At 56.7% G+C, this 18,331-nt stretch overlaps 1 protein-coding gene and 1 long non-coding RNA gene across 5 annotated transcripts; one reads left to right on the plus strand and one right to left on the minus strand.

Annotated features, from left to right (window-relative positions):
* Window positions 1-220: 220 nt before the first annotated feature.
* LOC129488557 (uncharacterized) lies at window positions 221-2,591 on the minus strand. The gene is made up of 3 exons (XR_008659691.2): window positions 2,514-2,591; window positions 1,325-1,416; window positions 221-1,084 (listed from the first exon to the last, which is right to left on the minus strand). It is a non-coding gene; the product is annotated as an uncharacterized lncRNA (long non-coding RNA).
* ITM2C (integral membrane protein 2C) lies at window positions 2,051-16,462 on the plus strand. Of its 4 annotated transcripts, none has more exons than XM_055290937.2 (6): window positions 2,051-2,331; window positions 10,625-10,765; window positions 12,829-13,017; window positions 14,067-14,177; window positions 14,609-14,759; window positions 15,217-16,462. In XM_055290937.2, exons 1-6 carry the CDS (start codon window positions 2,212-2,214, stop codon window positions 15,306-15,308), a joined length of 804 nt encoding a protein of 267 aa, XP_055146912.1. In that variant the 5' UTR covers window positions 2,051-2,211; the 3' UTR covers window positions 15,309-16,462. The 4 variants fall into 4 exon arrangements, with proteins under 4 accessions (XP_055146912.1, XP_055146915.1, XP_055146913.1 ...); XM_055290938.2 differs by having other exon boundaries at window positions 2,105-2,277; XM_055290940.2 differs by lacking the exon at window positions 10,625-10,765 and having other exon boundaries at window positions 2,075-2,331.
* Window positions 16,463-18,331: the final 1,869 nt, after the last annotated feature.

The following is an 18,331-nucleotide window of genomic DNA, read 5'->3' on the forward strand; positions in this document are numbered from 1 at the left end:
CATTCAGGGGGGTCTCCAAGGTCAAAACTATTTTTTGCAACAATATAAGACATTATTTGCCGTTTTCACTCTCATCTCATTAGTGTGCAGTGGAGTTTTCCAGAGACTACATGTGTGATGACATAGCTTTGATGCCCAATGGAATATATGTATTCTTGTGTCTTAAAACTTTCTGAGTTTTAGTTTCTAATATGATAAATGTTGATAGACATAAGCCACCTAAACAAAAGCTCTTGGGGTCCTGAAACCAAAAAATTTAGGAATCACTGCACTAGGTTGTGCGCCTGGCACTTGGCGGGCACTGAGCCCATGGTCAAGGGTAAGGAGAGGCCCGAGGGTGATGTGCACAGTGCTGAAGGTGCACAGGAAAGGGACTTATCCCAGCCAGTCCTGGAAGGCCTTCCAGGGGAAGTGGGGTGCTCGCCTGCCAATCTCAGGCATGTGGATGCTTCACCCAGGTGGCCCTGTCTTGCTGACCAGAGATTTGTGCCAAACCAGCTCTGTGACCCTGGGTTTAGTCATGCTACCTTCTGTCACTATTAACATGAGGCTAATGTGTAGGTCACAGAGGCTGTGATGAAAATTAAACAATTGAACGCACGTGAAAGAATGCCACTCATAGAAGGTTTCACATGACCACATCCTTGGTGGCTGGGCTGTGTCTTGGGCATCTCTGTTTTCTGCCACAGAGCTTAACACAATGCTTGGCACACAGGGGTGCTTGGAAAACACTGAGTGAAGGAATGCATGTTGGGGGTGTGGCCTAAGCAAGACGTGGAGCTTGCCTTCACCAAACACGAGGGTTCACATCGGATCTGGAGCAGGCGATGAAGGGTAGTCCATAACACCTTCCTCTCTGGCTCTGTGCCAACCCAGATTCCTCCTCGTCTCCTCCAAACCGTCTGTCTTCTTCCACCTCCCCATTCCCTCCCCCAGTTCCCCAGGCTGGTGGCCTTAGCATCAGTTAGACTTTCTTCTTTCCCCACCTGTCTGTCCTCAAGGCTGCTAGGTTCATCCAAGATCTGAGCCAAGATGTCTGAGTCTGGGACGTGGGCGCTAAGGGCCCAAGGCAGCTGCAAAAGACCTGAAAGGTAAGAAGAGAGATCAGTGGAGGACCCCGGACTGTCCTCAAGAAGCGGGCGGACTCCCCTGCCCTCCACTGGCAGCCCAACAGCAGAACAAAAGCGGACCATTCAGCACAACCTGTGTGTGTTGCTGGGCGCTGTCCCTGGCCCAGTCTGGACCAGGAACAAAGAGGAAAGATTCAGGGCGTTAGTGGCAAGAGCAGCCATCCCAGCAACAGAAGCCCCTGCCTCCCCAGTACCTGTGATACCTGGCAGGAGCAGAGTGTTGAGTGGAACCCGAGCATCTGACACCCGCCCTGGGGGTCTTCCCACCACTCTCGCCAGGGTCCTCCTGGATGAGTGAGACAAGGGCAGTTCAGGAGGTCACCCAGCAACTGAGGTCGCAGCAACACGACGGAGCCAGGGAGCAGGGGCGGCCTTCCCTTCTCCACTCCTGGCGGCTCCAGCGTGCACCCCCAGGAAGGTTTTGCAGGAATAAAGAATGAAGGCAGAAGCAAGATGGAGGATGAAGGAGGCGTGGATGGCTTCAGAAGGCAAGACGGAGGCAGCAGTTAGGCGCCTGTCTCAAAGCCTCCTCCCCGCGCCAAGGACGGGTCGGAGGAGGGGGGCGTGAGGACAGGTACAGCGGCTGCTCCAGCGTTTCTAAAGGGGAAGATCTGAAGTGGGGCAGGAGAGACGGGGGAGTTGTCTGGAAGCTGCATTTGCCTGGCAAACACTGGGTTAACAAAGACTTGCGTTGCGGGGATGCTGGCCTTGGAGAGGGAATGCGAAGGGATTATCCTACGGAGAACGGATCCGAGCGTGACGGCCGAATGAATGAGTGAGAGAGTGAGTGAGTGAGTGACTGTGCGAGCGAGCGGCAGAGGGAACTCCGACCCGCCCCAGGTGCGGAGCGGCGCGCCCGGCAGGGGTCACTGCGGGCCCCGCAGGCGGGAAGGGGGCGCAGGCGCGGCGGGCGCCGGGGCCCTCCCGCGGGGACGGGGCGGGGAGGGCTGGGGGTGGGGTTAGAAAGAGGGACTCGAGCGGGATCCAAACTTCCGGTGCCTGCAGAGCTCGGAGCGGCGGAGGCACAGACCGAGGCTGCACCGGCAGAGGCTGCGGGGCGGACGCGCGTGCCGGCGCAGCCATGGTGAAGATTAGCTTCCAGCCCGCCGTGGCTGGCATCAAGGGCGACAAGGCTGACAAGGCGTCGGCGTCGGCTCCTGCGCCGGCCTCGGCCACCGAGATCCTGCTGACGCCGGCTAGGGTGAGAGGGTCTGGGGCTCAGGCGGTGGGGCGAGGGACCCAGGCGCACGACCCAGGCGCGCCCCGTCGGCCCTGGGGACTGCCCGAGGCGCGTCAGGGCCCCAGAACCCGGGGTGGAGCAGGGTTGGGAAGTCTCGAATGGGTTGCTTATCCCAGAATGAGGAGGGGGCTTAAGTCCCGTACTAAAGCGGCAGCCAAAAGCCGACGTCCGAAGAGTGGGAGGCGTCTGGTTCTGCTCTTCAGGTGGTGAAGTGCTCGAGGTCTCTTCCAAAAGTGGGGGCCCCCTCGCCGCCTTATTGGGGGAGAGGGCTGGTCCGAAGAAGTTCGAGGAATGTTGGTAGGGGGTACGCGTCTGGTTCCAATCAACGGGGAAAGCCGCGAGTCGAGTCCCCAGGTGGGGGATGGGAGGAGGGTTAGACGTAGTTTTTCCAAAGTAGGGCGGTGGGACCTGATTGGCTGGGGAATTGGGGGTGGGGGGGGTCTGGTACCAACGAAGAGGGTGGGGCCGGTGATTTCCTCCGAAATTGGGGGCTGCGAGGAACAGAGGATGTGCTGCTGGCCTACACCGGAATTGACAGAACAGAAAGTGATGAAATGGAAATCAGCCAGAACCGACGGGGCTGCGGCCTCTGGACGTCGGGGGTCCGAGGCCGGGCGCCCCCTTCCCACCCCACGCCCTGCCGTCTGGGCCTCCCTGCTCCTCTCTCTTTTCTCCATTCCCAGACTCTCGCTGGGCTGTCCCCCGACCCCGCGGGGAGGGCTCCCGACTGCCCCAGTGCCCTTGTATCCTGGGTCCCCGGGCTCTGTGCGCCTTCCCCCACCCCTGCCACCCCCTCCCCCACCCTGGCTTCCTCCGCTTTCCCTCTGGCCGGGGGGAGAGAAGGCATTTCCGCCGTGGAAAACTGTCTGAGCTGCGTGCCTTGTGTCCGGGAAGGGCCCGCAGGGGCAGAACGCGTGGCGGGCAGGGACAGGGAGGGAGAGAGAGCTGTCCCAGCCAGGTTTTATTGTGCCCGGCAAAGGTGTCTACGTGGGCGCCGCCCCCAGCGGTCTTGTGGCGCACCAAGCCCATGTCCTCCCCGCCTCCCCACCCCGCATTGAGGCAGGACTGAGAAAGTCTTTGTCCACTGCCTCCCCCCCTTCCCGCTGCAGGCTTCTGAAGAGTCTTCCTGAACGCCTAGCCCCCTCCCCAGGTTTTGTGGCTCAGATTCAGTCTTGCCTGGGGCATTAAGGGGCCTGCAGAGGATGACCTGGACCCTGGAGGAGGGGACGCTGGAGATGGCCGTCAGAGTTGGGTGTCAGCCTGGGCAGAGACCCTGAGTGAGGAATGCCAGGAGACTGAGAACCCCCTGCCCTTTTATGGTGGTCACTGCAGCAACCAGTGGCTCAGAGCCACAAGAGTTCAACAACCACCTAGGCGAGGTTGGGGGTTGCTGTGCACCCCATCAGAGCAGCTCCCCCTTTCATCTGAAGCTTAGGTGGAGGGGGCGCTCCATATTTGAAGAAGATGGTTCTGCAGCTTTAAAAGTTTGCAAGGGGTTCTTCAAGACTCCTTTTCTTTGGAAGGGACGCTGCCCTCCACTCAGCCTGGGGAGGGGCAGGGATGGGGGCAGGAGGCAGCATCGTTGCCCATCTCTTTTCCTAGCCACCTCTTCCTGGAGATATTTGAGGAGGGAGGACCAGGTCAGACAGTGGGAGGGTGTCATTCCAATTCCATCAGAAGGTCCCCTAGATTTTGCAGGAGCGGCACATTCTCCAGCCGCAGCCTGCTGATGGCATGGGGTTGGGCAGTCTGACAGAGACCTGCATCTCGGGGCATAACCGACATCCTAGCTTCTTCTCATCAGGCTCTGAAATTGAGCATCGTTTCTTCCCCCTCACCCAGCATGAAATGGAAATATCAACATCTTCCTGCGTGCTGTTGGTAACGGCCTTGAGCCTGCTGAGTACCTCCTCCCTCAAACTTTGTTAGTTGAACAGGGTCCCCTCCCTCTCTAATTGGCAAGGGGGAGCTTAGGAGTATGCGATCTGGGGAAAGAATTAGAATCCTGGCACCTTTAGGACAGAACTGCATGTTAGTAAACTTTCACAGCTTCCCGAGGCCCTGGCGTGGTGCAGAGGGACTTTAGGTGTTGCAAGTTGGCTCTGCCCATCACCTGCTAGATTTGGAGCCTTGGAAACAGTTCACTTCTGCGGGCCTCCTGTTGCTCCACTTGGCCAACGGGCACATCTCCTCCTCACCCAGTTTCTGGCAAGGAGCCAGGCCTCCTCTCCTGCCCCCAGCAGTGAGCAGGCAGGAGGCCCATTTCTCAGCTGTAGCTCAGCGTGCCGAAAGAGATGGCAGCCAGGAGGCTGCTTTCTCAGGGCAGGGCGTGTAGATTTTGTCCCGTACTGTTGGGGATGCCCAGGAAAGCTTATTAAAACGTTTCTTCTGTCTAGCAGTGACCCCAGAACCCTCCTTGGTGTCTGGACTGGACTCCAAAACAAGACTTATTTTATCTATTTTATTATTATTATTATTATTATTTTTTTGAGACAGAGTCTTACTCTGTCACCCAGGCTGGAGTTCAGTGGCACGACCTTGGCTCATTGAAACCTTCACTTCCAGGTTCAAGTGATTCTCATGCCTCAGCCCCCCAAGTAGCTGAGATTACAGGCATGCGCCACCATGCCCAGCTAATTTTTGTATTTTTAATAGAGACAGAGTTTCACCATGTTGGCCAGACTGGTCTCAAATTCCTGACCTCAGGGGATCTTCCCACCTCAGGTGATCTTCCCACCTCAGCCTCCCAAATTGTTGGGATTACAGGCGTCAGCCACCACGCCTGGCCCAAAACAAGATTTAAAAAATGATCTGTAGGAGGAGCACTCGGTGAACAGATGATTGTGCGTTGGGGCAGTTCTTGACCTGTGTCCAGGCCCGGAGTGAGGGCGGGGTGGGGGCAGGGTGAGGCGGCAGGAGCACCCTCTCCGTGGGCACTGCCCCTGCTTCTGAACAAAAACTGCAACACAAGGAGGATCTTGTCTGTGGACCTGAGGCTGGAAGGAAGTGCCTCGGTGGGCCAGGGAGGGATGGGGGTGGGGGCCAGCCGGGCTTCCAGCTGCCCAGCCTCCCCATGTGGTGTTTTGACTCTGAGATAATGAGGAGCCTGCGCTGATGTGCCGCTGGGACACTGCCAGCTTGGGAAGTGGGCTGGACCGGAAGCACCCCCTGGGACAGCAAAGCACCCCCTCACAGCACCAACTGGATCCCTCTTCCCCTTTGGGGGCCCAGTGGCTGGCCGTGCCCCTCTTAGCCCGCCCCTTCTCCCCACACCCTGCCTGTGCCTGCGTTCACACACACACACTTATGCACACACATGCACGCACAGATGTGGGCATGTAGAGGCTCACGAGCTGGGGGCTGCAAGGGGAGAAAAACAAGTTAAATACAATCATCTTCTTACCTCTGTAATTTTCTCCTTGGCATTTGCCTTTGATTAATGGTCCTGTGTCACCCCCTCCCCAGCCTGCATACCTGGGGATCAGATTTCACTTTCCTTGTGTGTCCTGGCCTCAGGCTCTTGGCAGGAGGAACCAGGTCTCCTGGAGCGGTTGGGGGAGGGTCCCGTGCCAGCCAGGAGGGCAAATCTGGCCAGCTTGGAGCCCTACCCCAGTGTCCTGATGCCCACTGGCCAAGAGGGCCTGGCCCGAAAGGACTTTGTGAAGCAGCGGCCCTGCTCCATCCAGTTCCTTCCCTGTGGCAGCGTGGGGACTTTCAGGGCTGTCGTCCATTCCTGGGATTTGGTGCCCCGGCAGGCCCTACGGTGGCTTCTCTGCTTTCCTGCCACTTCTCTCTCCATTCCCTCATTTCTGCTCGCTTTTCTCAGCAGTCCTTGCATATTTCAAGACCGTCAGCAGATTGCCAGTGAGGATGAGTTTCTCTTAGCGGAGAAAAAATGTTTATGGTGAAATCACAGAGGTACAACCTGGCCAGCCCCTCTGTCCCCCACCCCACTCTCTCCAAGCCGTTCCCTCTCCCCATGAGGGCTCTTCCAGCAATGAGCTTTTGTTGTCTGGAGATGCCTTGACTATCAGGGATGGAAGAGAAGAGGGAATTCGCCTGGCCCAGCCAAGCCAAGAGCGCATCTGCACAGATGCTGCCCGTGGGGCCTGCAGTCTGGAAGGGAGGACAGGAGAGTGATGGGGACCCCTGACCCTGTTGGCAGATGGTATCTGTGCCTCTGGACCACTGGGCTCTGTGTGCTCAGGTGGACAGTGTTTGCCCACTCTCTTCTCCCCCAGCTAGGCTCTGTCTTGAACACATACAAGACACACACACTCAATGGGTACCCCGGCTTCTGTGGTCTGGAGCCTGGGAAAGAAAGCCGCTGAGGACCAGGAGAGATGTGGGAGAGGTGAGATGAGACTGCCTCCCCAAACCCCATCTTCCCTATTCTCAGCCTGGGCCTCAGGAGTGCATTTCTGGCTGCCGAACCCCTCCAGGCAGGCTGCAATCTGCAATCATAGTTAAATCGGCTTGCAGTTAATTTGGACATTGTTACTGGGGGATGGGGCCAGGGAGCGCTCCCCTCCAGCTGTGGTGGTCTGCCGAGTTAATGCTACAGTTGGCTGGTTTCCCCCTGACCATTTTGGCCCTGGCTTTGGTAAATCATTTAAGGAGTGCCCCTGTGGGTCTCCGTTTAAGCCGGCAGGGAGAGGCCCAGGCCTCTCTCAGGTCCCTGGACTTCCGGCTCATGCACCCTTCGCTCAGAGAGCTCTGTTGTCTTGGAAACAATATGCAATATTTTTCTACTTTCTATATGGGAGCCCCCCTCCCCAGATGCCTCGCTGTCAGTAACTGCTTCCTATGGGGAGCAACATTTTTCTGGGTCTCCAGCATGATAGGTGGAGCAGCTGGGGTCTCAGGAAGGCGGGCCATTCGGCCATCTTTTTAGTGAGCTGGGCACCAGGGATCCCAAGGGGCCAGGGCTCTGGGTTGAGCCCAGGCTCCCTGATGCCCCACTGTCCCCAGACAGGTGTAAATACCCCGAGATCACAGGCTGCTTTGAGGGCAAAAGGGACAGTGAGGGCTCCAGGGCTTTGGGGTTTGAGCCTCGGTGTTGATTGGGCGCAGTAGGCAGAGGCAGCGCTGGGGCGGGATTTAGGGGTTCTCCCTCTGTGTGGGGCCTTATGGAGGAAATGCCTTCGCTTCCAAGCGGGGACATCTGTGCTCTCCTGTCTACTTCCTGGTAGCCTGTAATGCTGCCTTCTGCACTTCTGATCATCATGGTGCCTCTGAGGGTTTGGCTTTGCAGGCTGGAGGGGAGCTGGGAGGGTGGCAGGGTGGCTGAGCCTGGGTGTGTGCTGGGGGGCATCAGCAGGGCCGTGAGAGAGGAATGCCCACCCCCAGTCTAGGTAAGGTGGGGGATCCCCAGCCTTCACAGTGAGGGGTCTTGGCAGGAGCCCCTGCCCTTCTCAGCCACACCTGCCACTGCTGCTCTTCAGCTGGGGCCATGGAAGCCTCACCTTCTCCCTGTTCTGTCTTCTCTAACCTCCCTCTGTGGGGCCTCCGAGCCCAGCCCCTCCCCCAGGACAGGGAGACAGGGGACCCAGCTCGAGTTCTGCAGACCAGCATTAAGGCGGAAAGGTGGAAAGGCCGAAGGCCGAAAGGCGGAAAGGCGAGGCTGCCCTTTGCCATAAAGCTAGCAGGCCTCACCTTGTCGGTGAATTTGATTTGTGGAGCAGGCCCTCGGGCTCTTCCATGTAGCACTTTGACTTTTTTTTATTTTTTCCTTTTCTGTCTTTCTGGTTGTTAGCAATCTCACAAGCTAGCTTCTCTGATTTTCCAGAATGCAGAAGCAAAAGTCTGGCCACAGTGCAGCCTCAACAGCTGTCCACAGAGGCAGCCCTAAAAAGGAAAGGCTCGGCTGATAAAGATCTGCTATTTTTATCTAGCACTTGATCCTTTACAGAGGGCTTTTAGGTTCTTTGTCTCCTTTAATCCCAGCAAAACCCCTGTCACGCAGAGTCTGTTCACATTTTGCATGGGAGACCCGAGAAGGGGGAGGTTGCAGGGCCCCGCTGGGCCCGTAGCCCCACTTGACCCCTAAATGCAATCTGAGCCCTGGTGTTTGTTGTGTCCTAAGGGCAGATTTCCCAGCTGCTGTAGGCAGCCTGGCCTGTGTCAGGGTCAGCCACCTTTCCTTAAGACCTGCTCAGGAGCGCCAGAAGGGCAGGAGGGCATCCCTGGTGCCTGGTTTGCAAGAGCTCCTGGGTGGTTCGATCCCTGGGAGATGCCAGCAGAATGTGTCACCCTGTCTCTTGCTGCTCCCTGGTGTCCATTGGAAAATCAAAGCCATTTAGTCCCGACCCCCTGTGGCCAGCAGCTATCCCTGAGGGCCCTGTGCACTGTGGCCATGCCCATCACTTGCTGGTGACCTTAGTGCCCCTGGCTGCTGAGGAGATGACAGTGGGTAGGTGGTCCATATGATCCCTAAAGCAGGGCAAGGTGGGGAGAGGCCCCAGGCCTCCTCATGGGCCAGGCAGTAAGGGCAGTGGTTTGACCTCCCACACCCGCCGAGCAGGCTCCCTTGTGGGCAGACTTGAGTGTCAGGGTGCAGGACAGGCAGGGGCACCCCATGGTGAGGATGCTGGGGGCCTGCTGACTTGCTCACGCATGTCCCCAGTGAAGGGAGGGTCCTCCAGATGTTTTCTGTCCTTTTCCTAAGTAGGGCGGGTCAGACCCTTAGCTCCCCAGGGCCCAGGCCCCACACTCCCCTGTGCTCTAAAAGGGTGGGAGGTGAAACCTGAGGAGCACAGCAGGTGCCCCCAGGGCAGGACCCCTGTACTCTGCCGAGAGATAGGGCCTGTCCTGAGTCACTTAGGCCTGAACCACCCCCTCCATGGGGAAGGGAGAAAGGAAATCTGTTCCCATCCCAGAACGCCTGGCCGGAAAGGGCCTGAGAGGTCACTTGATCTGACCTGCTCATTTTGCAGATGGGGAAGCCGAGGCCCAGAAAGTGCTAAGCAGGCAGGTAGTGGCAGAGCCAGAATGAGAAGCTTCAGGCTCTGGGGCTGGATCCCCTCCCCTCCCCAGTACTGCGGCAGTCCGCAGGGACTGACCTCTAACATCACTCTTGGCCATATCTGGACACCACAGAGGAAGGATTAAATGGTGAACACTGGAGGCAGAGACTGGCCCCGGGGCTTTTGCAGTATCTCCAAGGGTGAGCAAGGGCCCGGGGGAAGGCATGGGAGGTAGGGAGGAGAAGAGACAGGAAATTGACCAAGCTCACCTGGCTGGCTCTCGGTCAGTGCTCTGGGCAAAGCAGTTTTACTGAATTTTATACTCACACACCTACGTCCACCACCCCACACGTGTGTGGCCTGGAGATGGGTTAGGCTGGCTTCTTGGCAGCCCTGCAGCTATGATCTTGAGCCCAATTCTGGCTCCCAGAGCAGATTTTTCCAGGATCCTTCTATCCTGGCCTTCCGGACAGCCACATTTCTCTCCTGGCAGGAGCTCCCTGGTGTATGGAAGCTTCCAGGCTTCATCCTGTAGCTGCTACACCACTTGTAACAGCCTGCTTGACTGTGCTGGTCGGTGCCTGTGGGGGGCCAGTGTGGATCGCAGGCCTAGAGCTCCCTGGCTGGGGACAAGCACCCATGCCAGACCCCATGGGGCTCCTGGAGCCCCTGCCCCCATCAGTCACAGCCTCCTTGGTGGAGTTGAGCAGTCTTTACGCAGCCTGCCCACCTCCCAGTGTCCTTATTTTAGTCTACCCTCTGCACCTTGATTTTAGAGTGGGTCTTGTCACTCCCCAACTCAAAAGCCTTCCCGGGCTCCCCATCACCCAGAGCAGCAGCTCCCAGCCTGCCTGCTGTGTCTCAATTCCTGTAGAGATTTCTAAGTCCCTAAAGTCACCGAGGCCAGGTCGGCGCATCCCCTGTCTTCTGTTTGAAAGAATATACCATGGTCACGACTGGTATAAGCAAGAGGCCTAAGAGCTCAGATAACTCAAAATGCACCTGCTGAACCCACTGCATCCCTTTCAGTGGCTTCCAGGTGTGTCTTGGTTTCTCTTTCGAGATGTGTCTCAGTTTCTCTTTCGAGGTTTGTCTCAGTTTCTCTTTAGCCAGGATGAGTCCGGGCGACCCTGCTGGGCCTTCCCTTCCCTTCTAAGTGTCATCTCCTTCCCTCTCTTTCCCCTAAGACTCCCTCCGGGCCCAGCCAGCGGGTGAAGCCTGACTTAGGGAAGGGGGGATTTCCAGGGGAGGGGCCCTGGCCCACACTGACCCAGCATTGCTGTCCACAGGAGGAGCAGCCCCCACAACATCGATCCAAGAGGGGGGGCTCAGTGGGCGGCGTGTGCTACCTGTCGATGGGCATGGTCGTGCTGCTCATGGGCCTGGTGTTCGCCTCCGTCTACATCTACAGATACTTCTTCCTTGCGCAGGTGAGGGGCCGGGCCAGGTGGGGGCAAGGTCTCGAGAAAGGGTCACGTCTAGAGAGGCGTGGAGGGAAGTGTCTGCAAGGGGCAGCAGGAAGCCCTGGACATGCCCTCAGGTGGGAGCGAGTGCCCGGCCAGCTCACAAGACTGGGGTACCCCCTCCTCCTTGGGGCCTCCTTGGATGCAGGCCAGTCCTATCTTTAGCCCCCTGTCCTGGGGAGCCAAGCATGAATCCAGGTGACAGCACTGGGCCCGCCTCACAGGGCCACGCTGGGGAATTCTCAGCAGAAACTCAGATCTGGCAGAAACTGGAACTGCGATCCCCCTCCACAGCTCAGACCCTGCACCTGCAGGTCACGCTTTAAGGCTGACCTAACTGTGCTTGTGCATGGACATTTGGGTTACCAAACAAAAGAGGGAGAGGGGTGGGTAGAGACAGTCTCCACCACCTCCTTCCAGAATCAGGAGGGTGTCCTTGCTGCCACCTATCACCCCCCTCCCCAGGGGACCTGGGCACAAAGCTGGGCCAACACAGACCTGGGAGGGAGGGAGTGTCGCTGTGTGGTTGGAAATGAAGGTAGGTAAATTAAAAGGATAAAGCTACGTACAACTCACAGAGAACCTCAGGGTGACAAAAAGGTGGGACTTGCCAGTCATTTATGACCCAAGTGATCTCCCACCCCTAAGCATTTAACTTTGTTGTCCCCGTTTTTCCACGATGGAAATTGCTGAAGTTTGCATTCATGTGGCTTTCCCCTTGAAAGCTCAGCTCACACACACCTGTCAGCTTTCCTTTTTGTGCAGCATCCGCCTGCCCCGCCCCACTCCCTCCATGGCCTGCGTCCCCCTTGTTCCAGGGTCCTGTGTGGGACTCTCCCCCAGGCCTCTTCCTGTTGTGGCCCTACCCTAGGACCTGGGCCAGCATTTCCTGGTCTCCTCTGTTCCACCCTCGACTCACACCCTTCTCCCCGCACCCCAATTCGGTGTGTGGACACCTCCCAGCAGCCCCTGGGTCTGTGCCCTGGGACAGTATTCAGGGTGTCCAGCCACTGTGGGACGCAGTCCCAGAGCCTCGCCTTCCCTGGGCTCTCATCCCTGCACAGCCCGCAGGAGCCCCCCATGCTGCAATGACGCATCCTCCCTGGAGAACTTGCACTGAATCAAACAGAGACGGTGGAATCCTGCCGATCCCAGGCCAGGCAGTCCCGAGCGTGTATCTACAGGCCCCTCCAGGAGCCCCCTCCAGAAGTAAGAGTGGGCAGACTGGTCCGCCCGGCCGTTCAGTTGACGGGATCGCGCCAGGCTGCCCGGCCTCCCTTACTGATGGAGTGACTGGACTGGCCCAGCAGACACAGCGTCTGTCAAGGTTTCTCCAAGACAGGGGTCAGGGATGTCCAGGAAGGGCGATGGCACTTGTCCGAGGCTGGATGTGGAGGTGACCGTGGTAGGGGCACGAAAATCTCAACAGTGTTGCCTCTGGCTCCACCTCCCCACCCGCCGTGTTAGGCCCCTCCAGGTCTGCAGGCCAGCACAGCAGGTGACAGGAAAGGCAGGCGTGCACAGGCCTAGGTGCCCAATGCTAAGGTTCGTCCCTGAGGACCCCCTGCCAACCCCAGGCTCTTTCTTTGGTTTCTGCACCTCTGTGGAGGGCACGGAGGTGGCCAGGTCCTACTCCTGCTGGTCCACCCCATTTCCCAGTCACAGACTCAAGGACTTGGAGGCCAGAAGGGACCTTAGGGATCATCATGCTTTACTGATGGGGAAACTGAGGCCCAGAGAGGTCTGCCACCTAGGACCTGGCAGACCCAGCTCATCCTCCCTTCCATTTGTGAAGCTGGGAAGCGCCTTGCCCAAGACTCAGCTCATCTCCTCACTGGCAGCCCCAGACCCTGACCTGATGCCCCACCGTCTCAGTTTCTCCATCTGCGAAATGGGTCTCACAGTCCCCGCTCTTCTTGCTTCCGCAGGCTTTTGGGGCATGTAGCGGACAGGTAGGCAAGAGGGGGCCTTGCGGAGTGCATGTATGACCAGCCTCTCTGACTGTCTGTCTGTCTCTCCGCCTTGCTCAGCTGGCCCGAGATAACTTCTTCCGCTGTGGTGTGCTGTATGAGGACTCCCTGTCCCCCCAAGCCCGGACTCAGATGGAGCTGGAAGAGGATGTGAAAATCTACCTCGACGAGAACTACGAGCGCATCAATGTGCCCGTGCCCCAGTTTGGCGGCGGTGACCCTGCAGACATCATCCATGACTTCCAGCGGGTGAGGCTGGCCAGGGCCTGGGGGTAGGGGGTGGGAGGGTGTCCCGGGGACCCAGGGCAAGGGGAGCAGGGGTGAAAGGAGACTCCTCAGAGTACAGCAGGTGTCTACGGTTAGGCTTACCAGGGTCTTCAAGATGCCACTTTTCTCCTGTTAGCAACAATGGTTCTCACTGAGTATGAACTAGCCGAGGCCGATTTGCTCCTCAGCCTCCTGCCAGCTGCACGCTGGCTGTCATGGCAGGGCCAGTGTGTTGTATTGAGGGGTAGTACATACACCATCGAGTGCATCGCGTGTACAGCTCAGTGGGTCTCTGCAGAGTGGGTCTCATGCATATTCACATAACCCCCACGGGTCCTGAGACGGGGCATCTCTCGCTGGGGTCCAGGCTGTCCCAGGAATGGCTGGTCCTCACAGGTTTCATAAATGCACAGCTGGGATGTTACCATGTTCCCCAAACCTCAGCTCTGTAAACATGAGAAGAAGCTTTATAACAACAGAGGCGTTTAGCAAACAGCTGCTATTTTCCTCTATCATGTGGCACCTTCTACGACAGGCTAAGAGAAGAGCAGGAAAAGGCAGTGCCCACCCAGCCATTCAGGAGTCTGGAGTGGACTCTGCTCCTGAAGGCCCAAGGCCCCAGGAGGGCATGTGGGGTTCCCGCCCCTGCTGGCCAAGCTTCTTTTTTTTTTTGGAGACAGAGTCTCGCTCTGTCACCCAGGCTGGAGTGCAGTGGCACGATCTCGGCTCACTGCAAGCTCCGCCTCCCGGGTTCGTGCCATTCTCCTGCCTCAGCCTCCCGAGTAGCTGGAACTATAGGCGCCCGCCACCACGCCCGGCTAATTTTTTGTATTTTTAGTAGAGACGGGGTTTCACCGTGTTAGCAAGAGTGGTCTCAATCTCCTGACCTTATGATCCGCCCGCCTCGGCCTCCCAAAGTGCTGGGATTACAGGCGTGAGCCACCGAGCCCAGCTGACCAAAGCTTCTTGCACCCCTGCCTGGGTCAGTTGTCACCTCCTGCAGAGACTGACCCAAGCCCTTCTCCTGACAGGGTCTGACTGCGTACCATGACATCTCCCTGGACAAGTGCTACGTCATCGAGCTCAACACCACCATCGTGCTGCCCCCTCGCAACTTCTGGGAGCTCCTCATGAACGTGAAGGTGCGCAGGGGGTTGGGGGGTGTCTGCAGTGTCCTGTCCCTCCCTTGCCCCCTGTCTCATGGAGGCTAGGTCTGAGGTACAGGAAGTTCCTGTGTCAGGGGCTGGGGGAGCGAGAGACATTGCTGGCACCTGGGCCCTGTACCCAGATTGGTCTCGCTTCTGCTATCCCCCTGCTTCCACATCTCCAGAGTCAATGCCCCGAGACCGGCTTCCTTAGCGTTCAAGGTTGTACCCTGGGTACGGACTCGTGCACACGCCATAGCTCCTGACAGCACAGGCACAGGCACCAGGCACAGGCAGGAAGTGCCTGGCGACATCAGAAGGGGCAGCCCAGGGGCCTCTGGAGGAGGGAGACGGGCTGGCATTTTGGGCAAGGGGTTGGAGGAGAGCCTGAGGGGCTGACTCACTGCAGCGGCCACCTCGTTTTGCAGAGGGGGACCTACCTCCCGCAGACGTACATCATCCAGGAGGAGATGGTGGTCACGGAGCACGTCAGTGACAAAGAGGCCCTGGGGTCCTTCATCTACCACCTGTGCAACGGGAAAGACACCTACCGGCTCCGGCGCCGGGCAACGCGGAGGCGTGAGTGGCTGGCTTCACCCACAGTAGCCCCTGTCCCGCACCCCAGACCACAGTTATCTTCACACCTAGCCCAGCTGTCAGAGAGCTCAGCTAGCAGCAGCAATAACAGCTAGCGTTAGCAGAGCACTTCCGTGTGCCGGGCAATGCTGTGGGCTCTTTATGACCTCTTAAGAGTGTAAGTCATTCTCATCCTCATTATTATTTTTGCTGCCCATTTGAAAGATGAGGAAACAGGTGCAGAGAGGTTAACACCCCGGAGGACACACAGCAGGGAGGTGGCAGACGTGGGCAGGCTGACTCCAGCTTCCGAGCTCTCCGCATTTCTCACTGTGCTCTTTGGGTGAATCTGGGTGAATGGTGTCACTTCCTGGCCCTCCTGTGGCGCAGGCTGAGCCTGGTGGTCTTTGTGACTCAGCCAGGATGCAGGCCTCACTGGGGCTTTTCTGTTTCCTCCCAGGGATCAACAAGCGTGGGGCCAAGAACTGCAACGCCATCCGCCACTTCGAGAACACCTTCGTGGTGGAGACGCTTATCTGCGGGGTGGTGTGAGGCCCTCCTCCCCCAGAACCCCCTGCCGTCTTCCTCTTTTCTTCTTTCCGGCTGCTCTCTGGCCCTCCTCCTTCCCCCTGCTTAGCTTGTACTTTGGACGCGTTTCTATAGAGGTGACATGTCTCTCTGTTCCTCTCCAACCCTGCCCACCTCCCTGTACCAGAGCTGTGATCTCTCAGCAGTGGGGGGGCCCATCTCTGCTGACCTCCTGGGTGTGGTGGAGGGAGAGGGGATGCTGCAATATGTTTTCTGTGTCCCACTGTCTTGAAGCTGGGCCTGCCAAAGCCTGGGCCCACAGCTGCACTGGCAGCCCAAGGGGAAGGACCAGTTGGGGCAGCCGGGCATGTGAGGCCCTGGGCAAGGGGATAGGGCTGGGGGTGTGCGGCATAGGCTTCAGAAGTATCTGCACAATTAGAAAAGTCCCCAGAAGCTTTTTCTTGGAGGGTACACTTTCTTCACTGTCCCTATTCCTAGACCTGGGGCTTGAGCTGAGGATGGGATGATGTGCCCAGGGAGGGACCCACGAGAGCACAAGGGAAGGTGGCCACCTGGGGGTGTCCCGGGGACTCTTGTCAGTGCCTTCAGCCCACCAGCAGGAGCTTGGAGTTTGGGGAGTGGGGATGAGTCCGTCAAGCACAACCGTTCTCTGAGTGGAACCAAAGAAGCAAGGAGCTAGGACCCCCAGTGCCTCCCCCCAGGAGCACAAGCAGGGTCCCCTCAGTCAAGGCAGTGGGATGGGCCGCTGAGGAACGGGGCAGGCAAGGTCACTGCTCAGTCATGTCCACGGGCGATGAGCCGTGGGTTCTGCTGAGTGGGTGGAGCTCATTGCTTTCTCCAAGCTTGGAACTGTTTTGAAAGATAACACGGAGGGAAAGGGAGAGCCACCTGGTACTTGTCCACCCTGCCTCCTCTGTTCTGAAATTCCATCCCCCTCAGCTTAGGGGAATGCAACTTTTTCCCTTTCCTTCTCACTTTTGCATGTTTTTACTGATCATTCGATATGCTAACCGTTCTCAGCCCTGAGCCTTGGAGAGGAGGGCTGTAACACCTTCAGTCAGTCTCTGGGGATGAAACTCTTAAATGCTTTGTATATTTTCTCAATTAGATCTCTTTTCAGAAGTGTCTATAGAACAATAAAAATCTTTTACTTCTGACCTTGACTTGAGTGTGGCTAGAGGGGAGATGGGTGTAGGAGGGGTGCTCCGGGCAGAGTCGAGGAGCTGGACCTCGGGAGCAGCAGGCAGGGAGAAGCCTGCAGACCTTGACATCTGGCCCCTAAAGAGCTGAGCATCCTGGATTCAGCCAAGGAGTGTAGGATATCCCCTTTGTAGCACCCTGGATCTGAGCCAGGTAGAGTTCCCACTTTCCGGGTGAGGAGGGGAACAGGGCTGGGAGAGCTTACCGACGCGCCCAAGGTCATGCTGCTTTAAGTGCTTGTAAACCACCCTGTAATGTTCTACCTGGCAGATGACATCATTATTGCGTGTCCTTAAGCACAAGGGCGGTGTCCTATTCTCCACCACGTCTGGACAATTTGTAACCATTCCTGGAGGATCTGAAGTGAGGTTTGGTGTGATAATCACAGGGTCACATTCTCCAGAGAATTCTGGAAGCGGCAGGAGAGCTGGCCAGAGCCATGTCTAGGTGGACCCCAGAGGTGGGACCTATACCCTGCCCTGGGGACCAGGATGGGTGCCCACCCGCTTGGTACTGTTAAGCCTCAGTACCCAGTGAGGGCCATAAAATACTCAAATTAGTGCAGACACACCTTGTTCCCAGATCCAAAGGCAATCATGCAAAGACATCAGGTTTTTTTTTTTATATTTGCTGATGGAAATGCAATGCAATCACAATTAAAATGCCAACTGAATTTATTTTTTAACTTGACACAATAAATTCTTTCAGGAAAGTAAACAGGGAATAGTCAGGTAGATCCTGTAAAGGGTAAAGAACAGCCCTCCGATAGAAAGCGTTATACACCACAATAATTAGGGAGTTCGGTGTAGCCAAGGCAAAGCCCAGTGCAACCCAACAGAGGCCCAGGCATTGACTTAAATTACACGGAAATTTAATGTATGATTATGGCGGCATTTCCAGTTAGTGGGAGACATGTGGGTTTGCTTTTTTGTTGTTGGTGGTTTTTTTTTTCTTTTTTTTTTGAGATGGAGTCTTGCTCCTGTCACCCAGGCTGGAGTACAGTGGGGTGATGTTGGCTCACTGCAACCTCCCCCTCCCGGGTTCAAGCAATTCTCCTGCCTCAGCCTCCTGAGCAGCTGGGATTACAGGCACACGCCACCACACCTGGCTAATTTTTGTATTTTTAGTAGAGACGGAGTTTCACCATGTTGGCCAGGCTGGTCTCAAACTCCTGACCTCAGGTGATCCTCCCGCCTCAGCCTCCCAGAGTGCTGGGGTTACAGGTGTGAGCCATCACACCTGGCCCATGTGGGTTATAATGGAACAGCGGGCTAGCCATTTTGACAAAAAATTAACCTGGATTCTACTTCCCTAGAAAAAGATTAATGCTGGATGGATCAGAGATTTTAATTATGAAATGAAACTATGAAAGTACTTGAAGAGATTATTTAAAAGATAATCTTGGAGGAGGAACGGCCTTTCTAAGCATGATATCTACCAGGAAAAAATTGGTCTACGAAAAGTTAGAATTTATATACAGCAACGTGTACCACAAAGCCAAGAGGTTTATAAGCAGTAAACGGAAATGTCTTTTCAAACACAGGCATAAAAAGGGCTAATTTTTTAATATGCAAAGTTCTTATAAACCATTACGAAAAATGAACAACCCAATAGATAAATGAGCAAATGATGTGAACGGTTCTACAAATCAAAACCAGGGACATCTTTTTTTTTTTTTTTTGAGACAGAGTCTTGCTTTGTCACCCAGGCTGGAGTGCAGTGGCACCATCTCGGCTCACTGCATCCTCCACCTCTTGGGTTCAAGTGATTCTTGTGCCTCAGCCTCCCGAGTAGCTGGGACTACAGGCACACGCCACCATGCCAGC

The sequence above is a fragment of the Symphalangus syndactylus genome, chromosome 8 (assembly GCF_028878055.3).
Source record: "Symphalangus syndactylus isolate Jambi chromosome 8, NHGRI_mSymSyn1-v2.1_pri, whole genome shotgun sequence".
In the NCBI taxonomy this organism is placed as follows: Eukaryota; Metazoa; Chordata; class Mammalia; order Primates; family Hylobatidae; genus Symphalangus; species Symphalangus syndactylus.

Coding starts and splice junctions, on each gene's coding strand:
- ITM2C (XM_055290937.2), top strand. CDS start 2,212: ATGGTGAAGATTAGCTTCCAGCCCGCCGTGGCTGGCATCAAGGGCGAC. Junction 2,332..10,624: donor TCCTGCTGACGCCGGCTAGG/GTGAGAGGGTCT, acceptor TGCTGTCCACAG/GAGGAGCAGCCCCCACAACA. Junction 14,760..15,216: donor GCGCCGGGCAACGCGGAGGC/GTGAGTGGCTGG, acceptor GTTTCCTCCCAG/GGATCAACAAGCGTGGGGCC.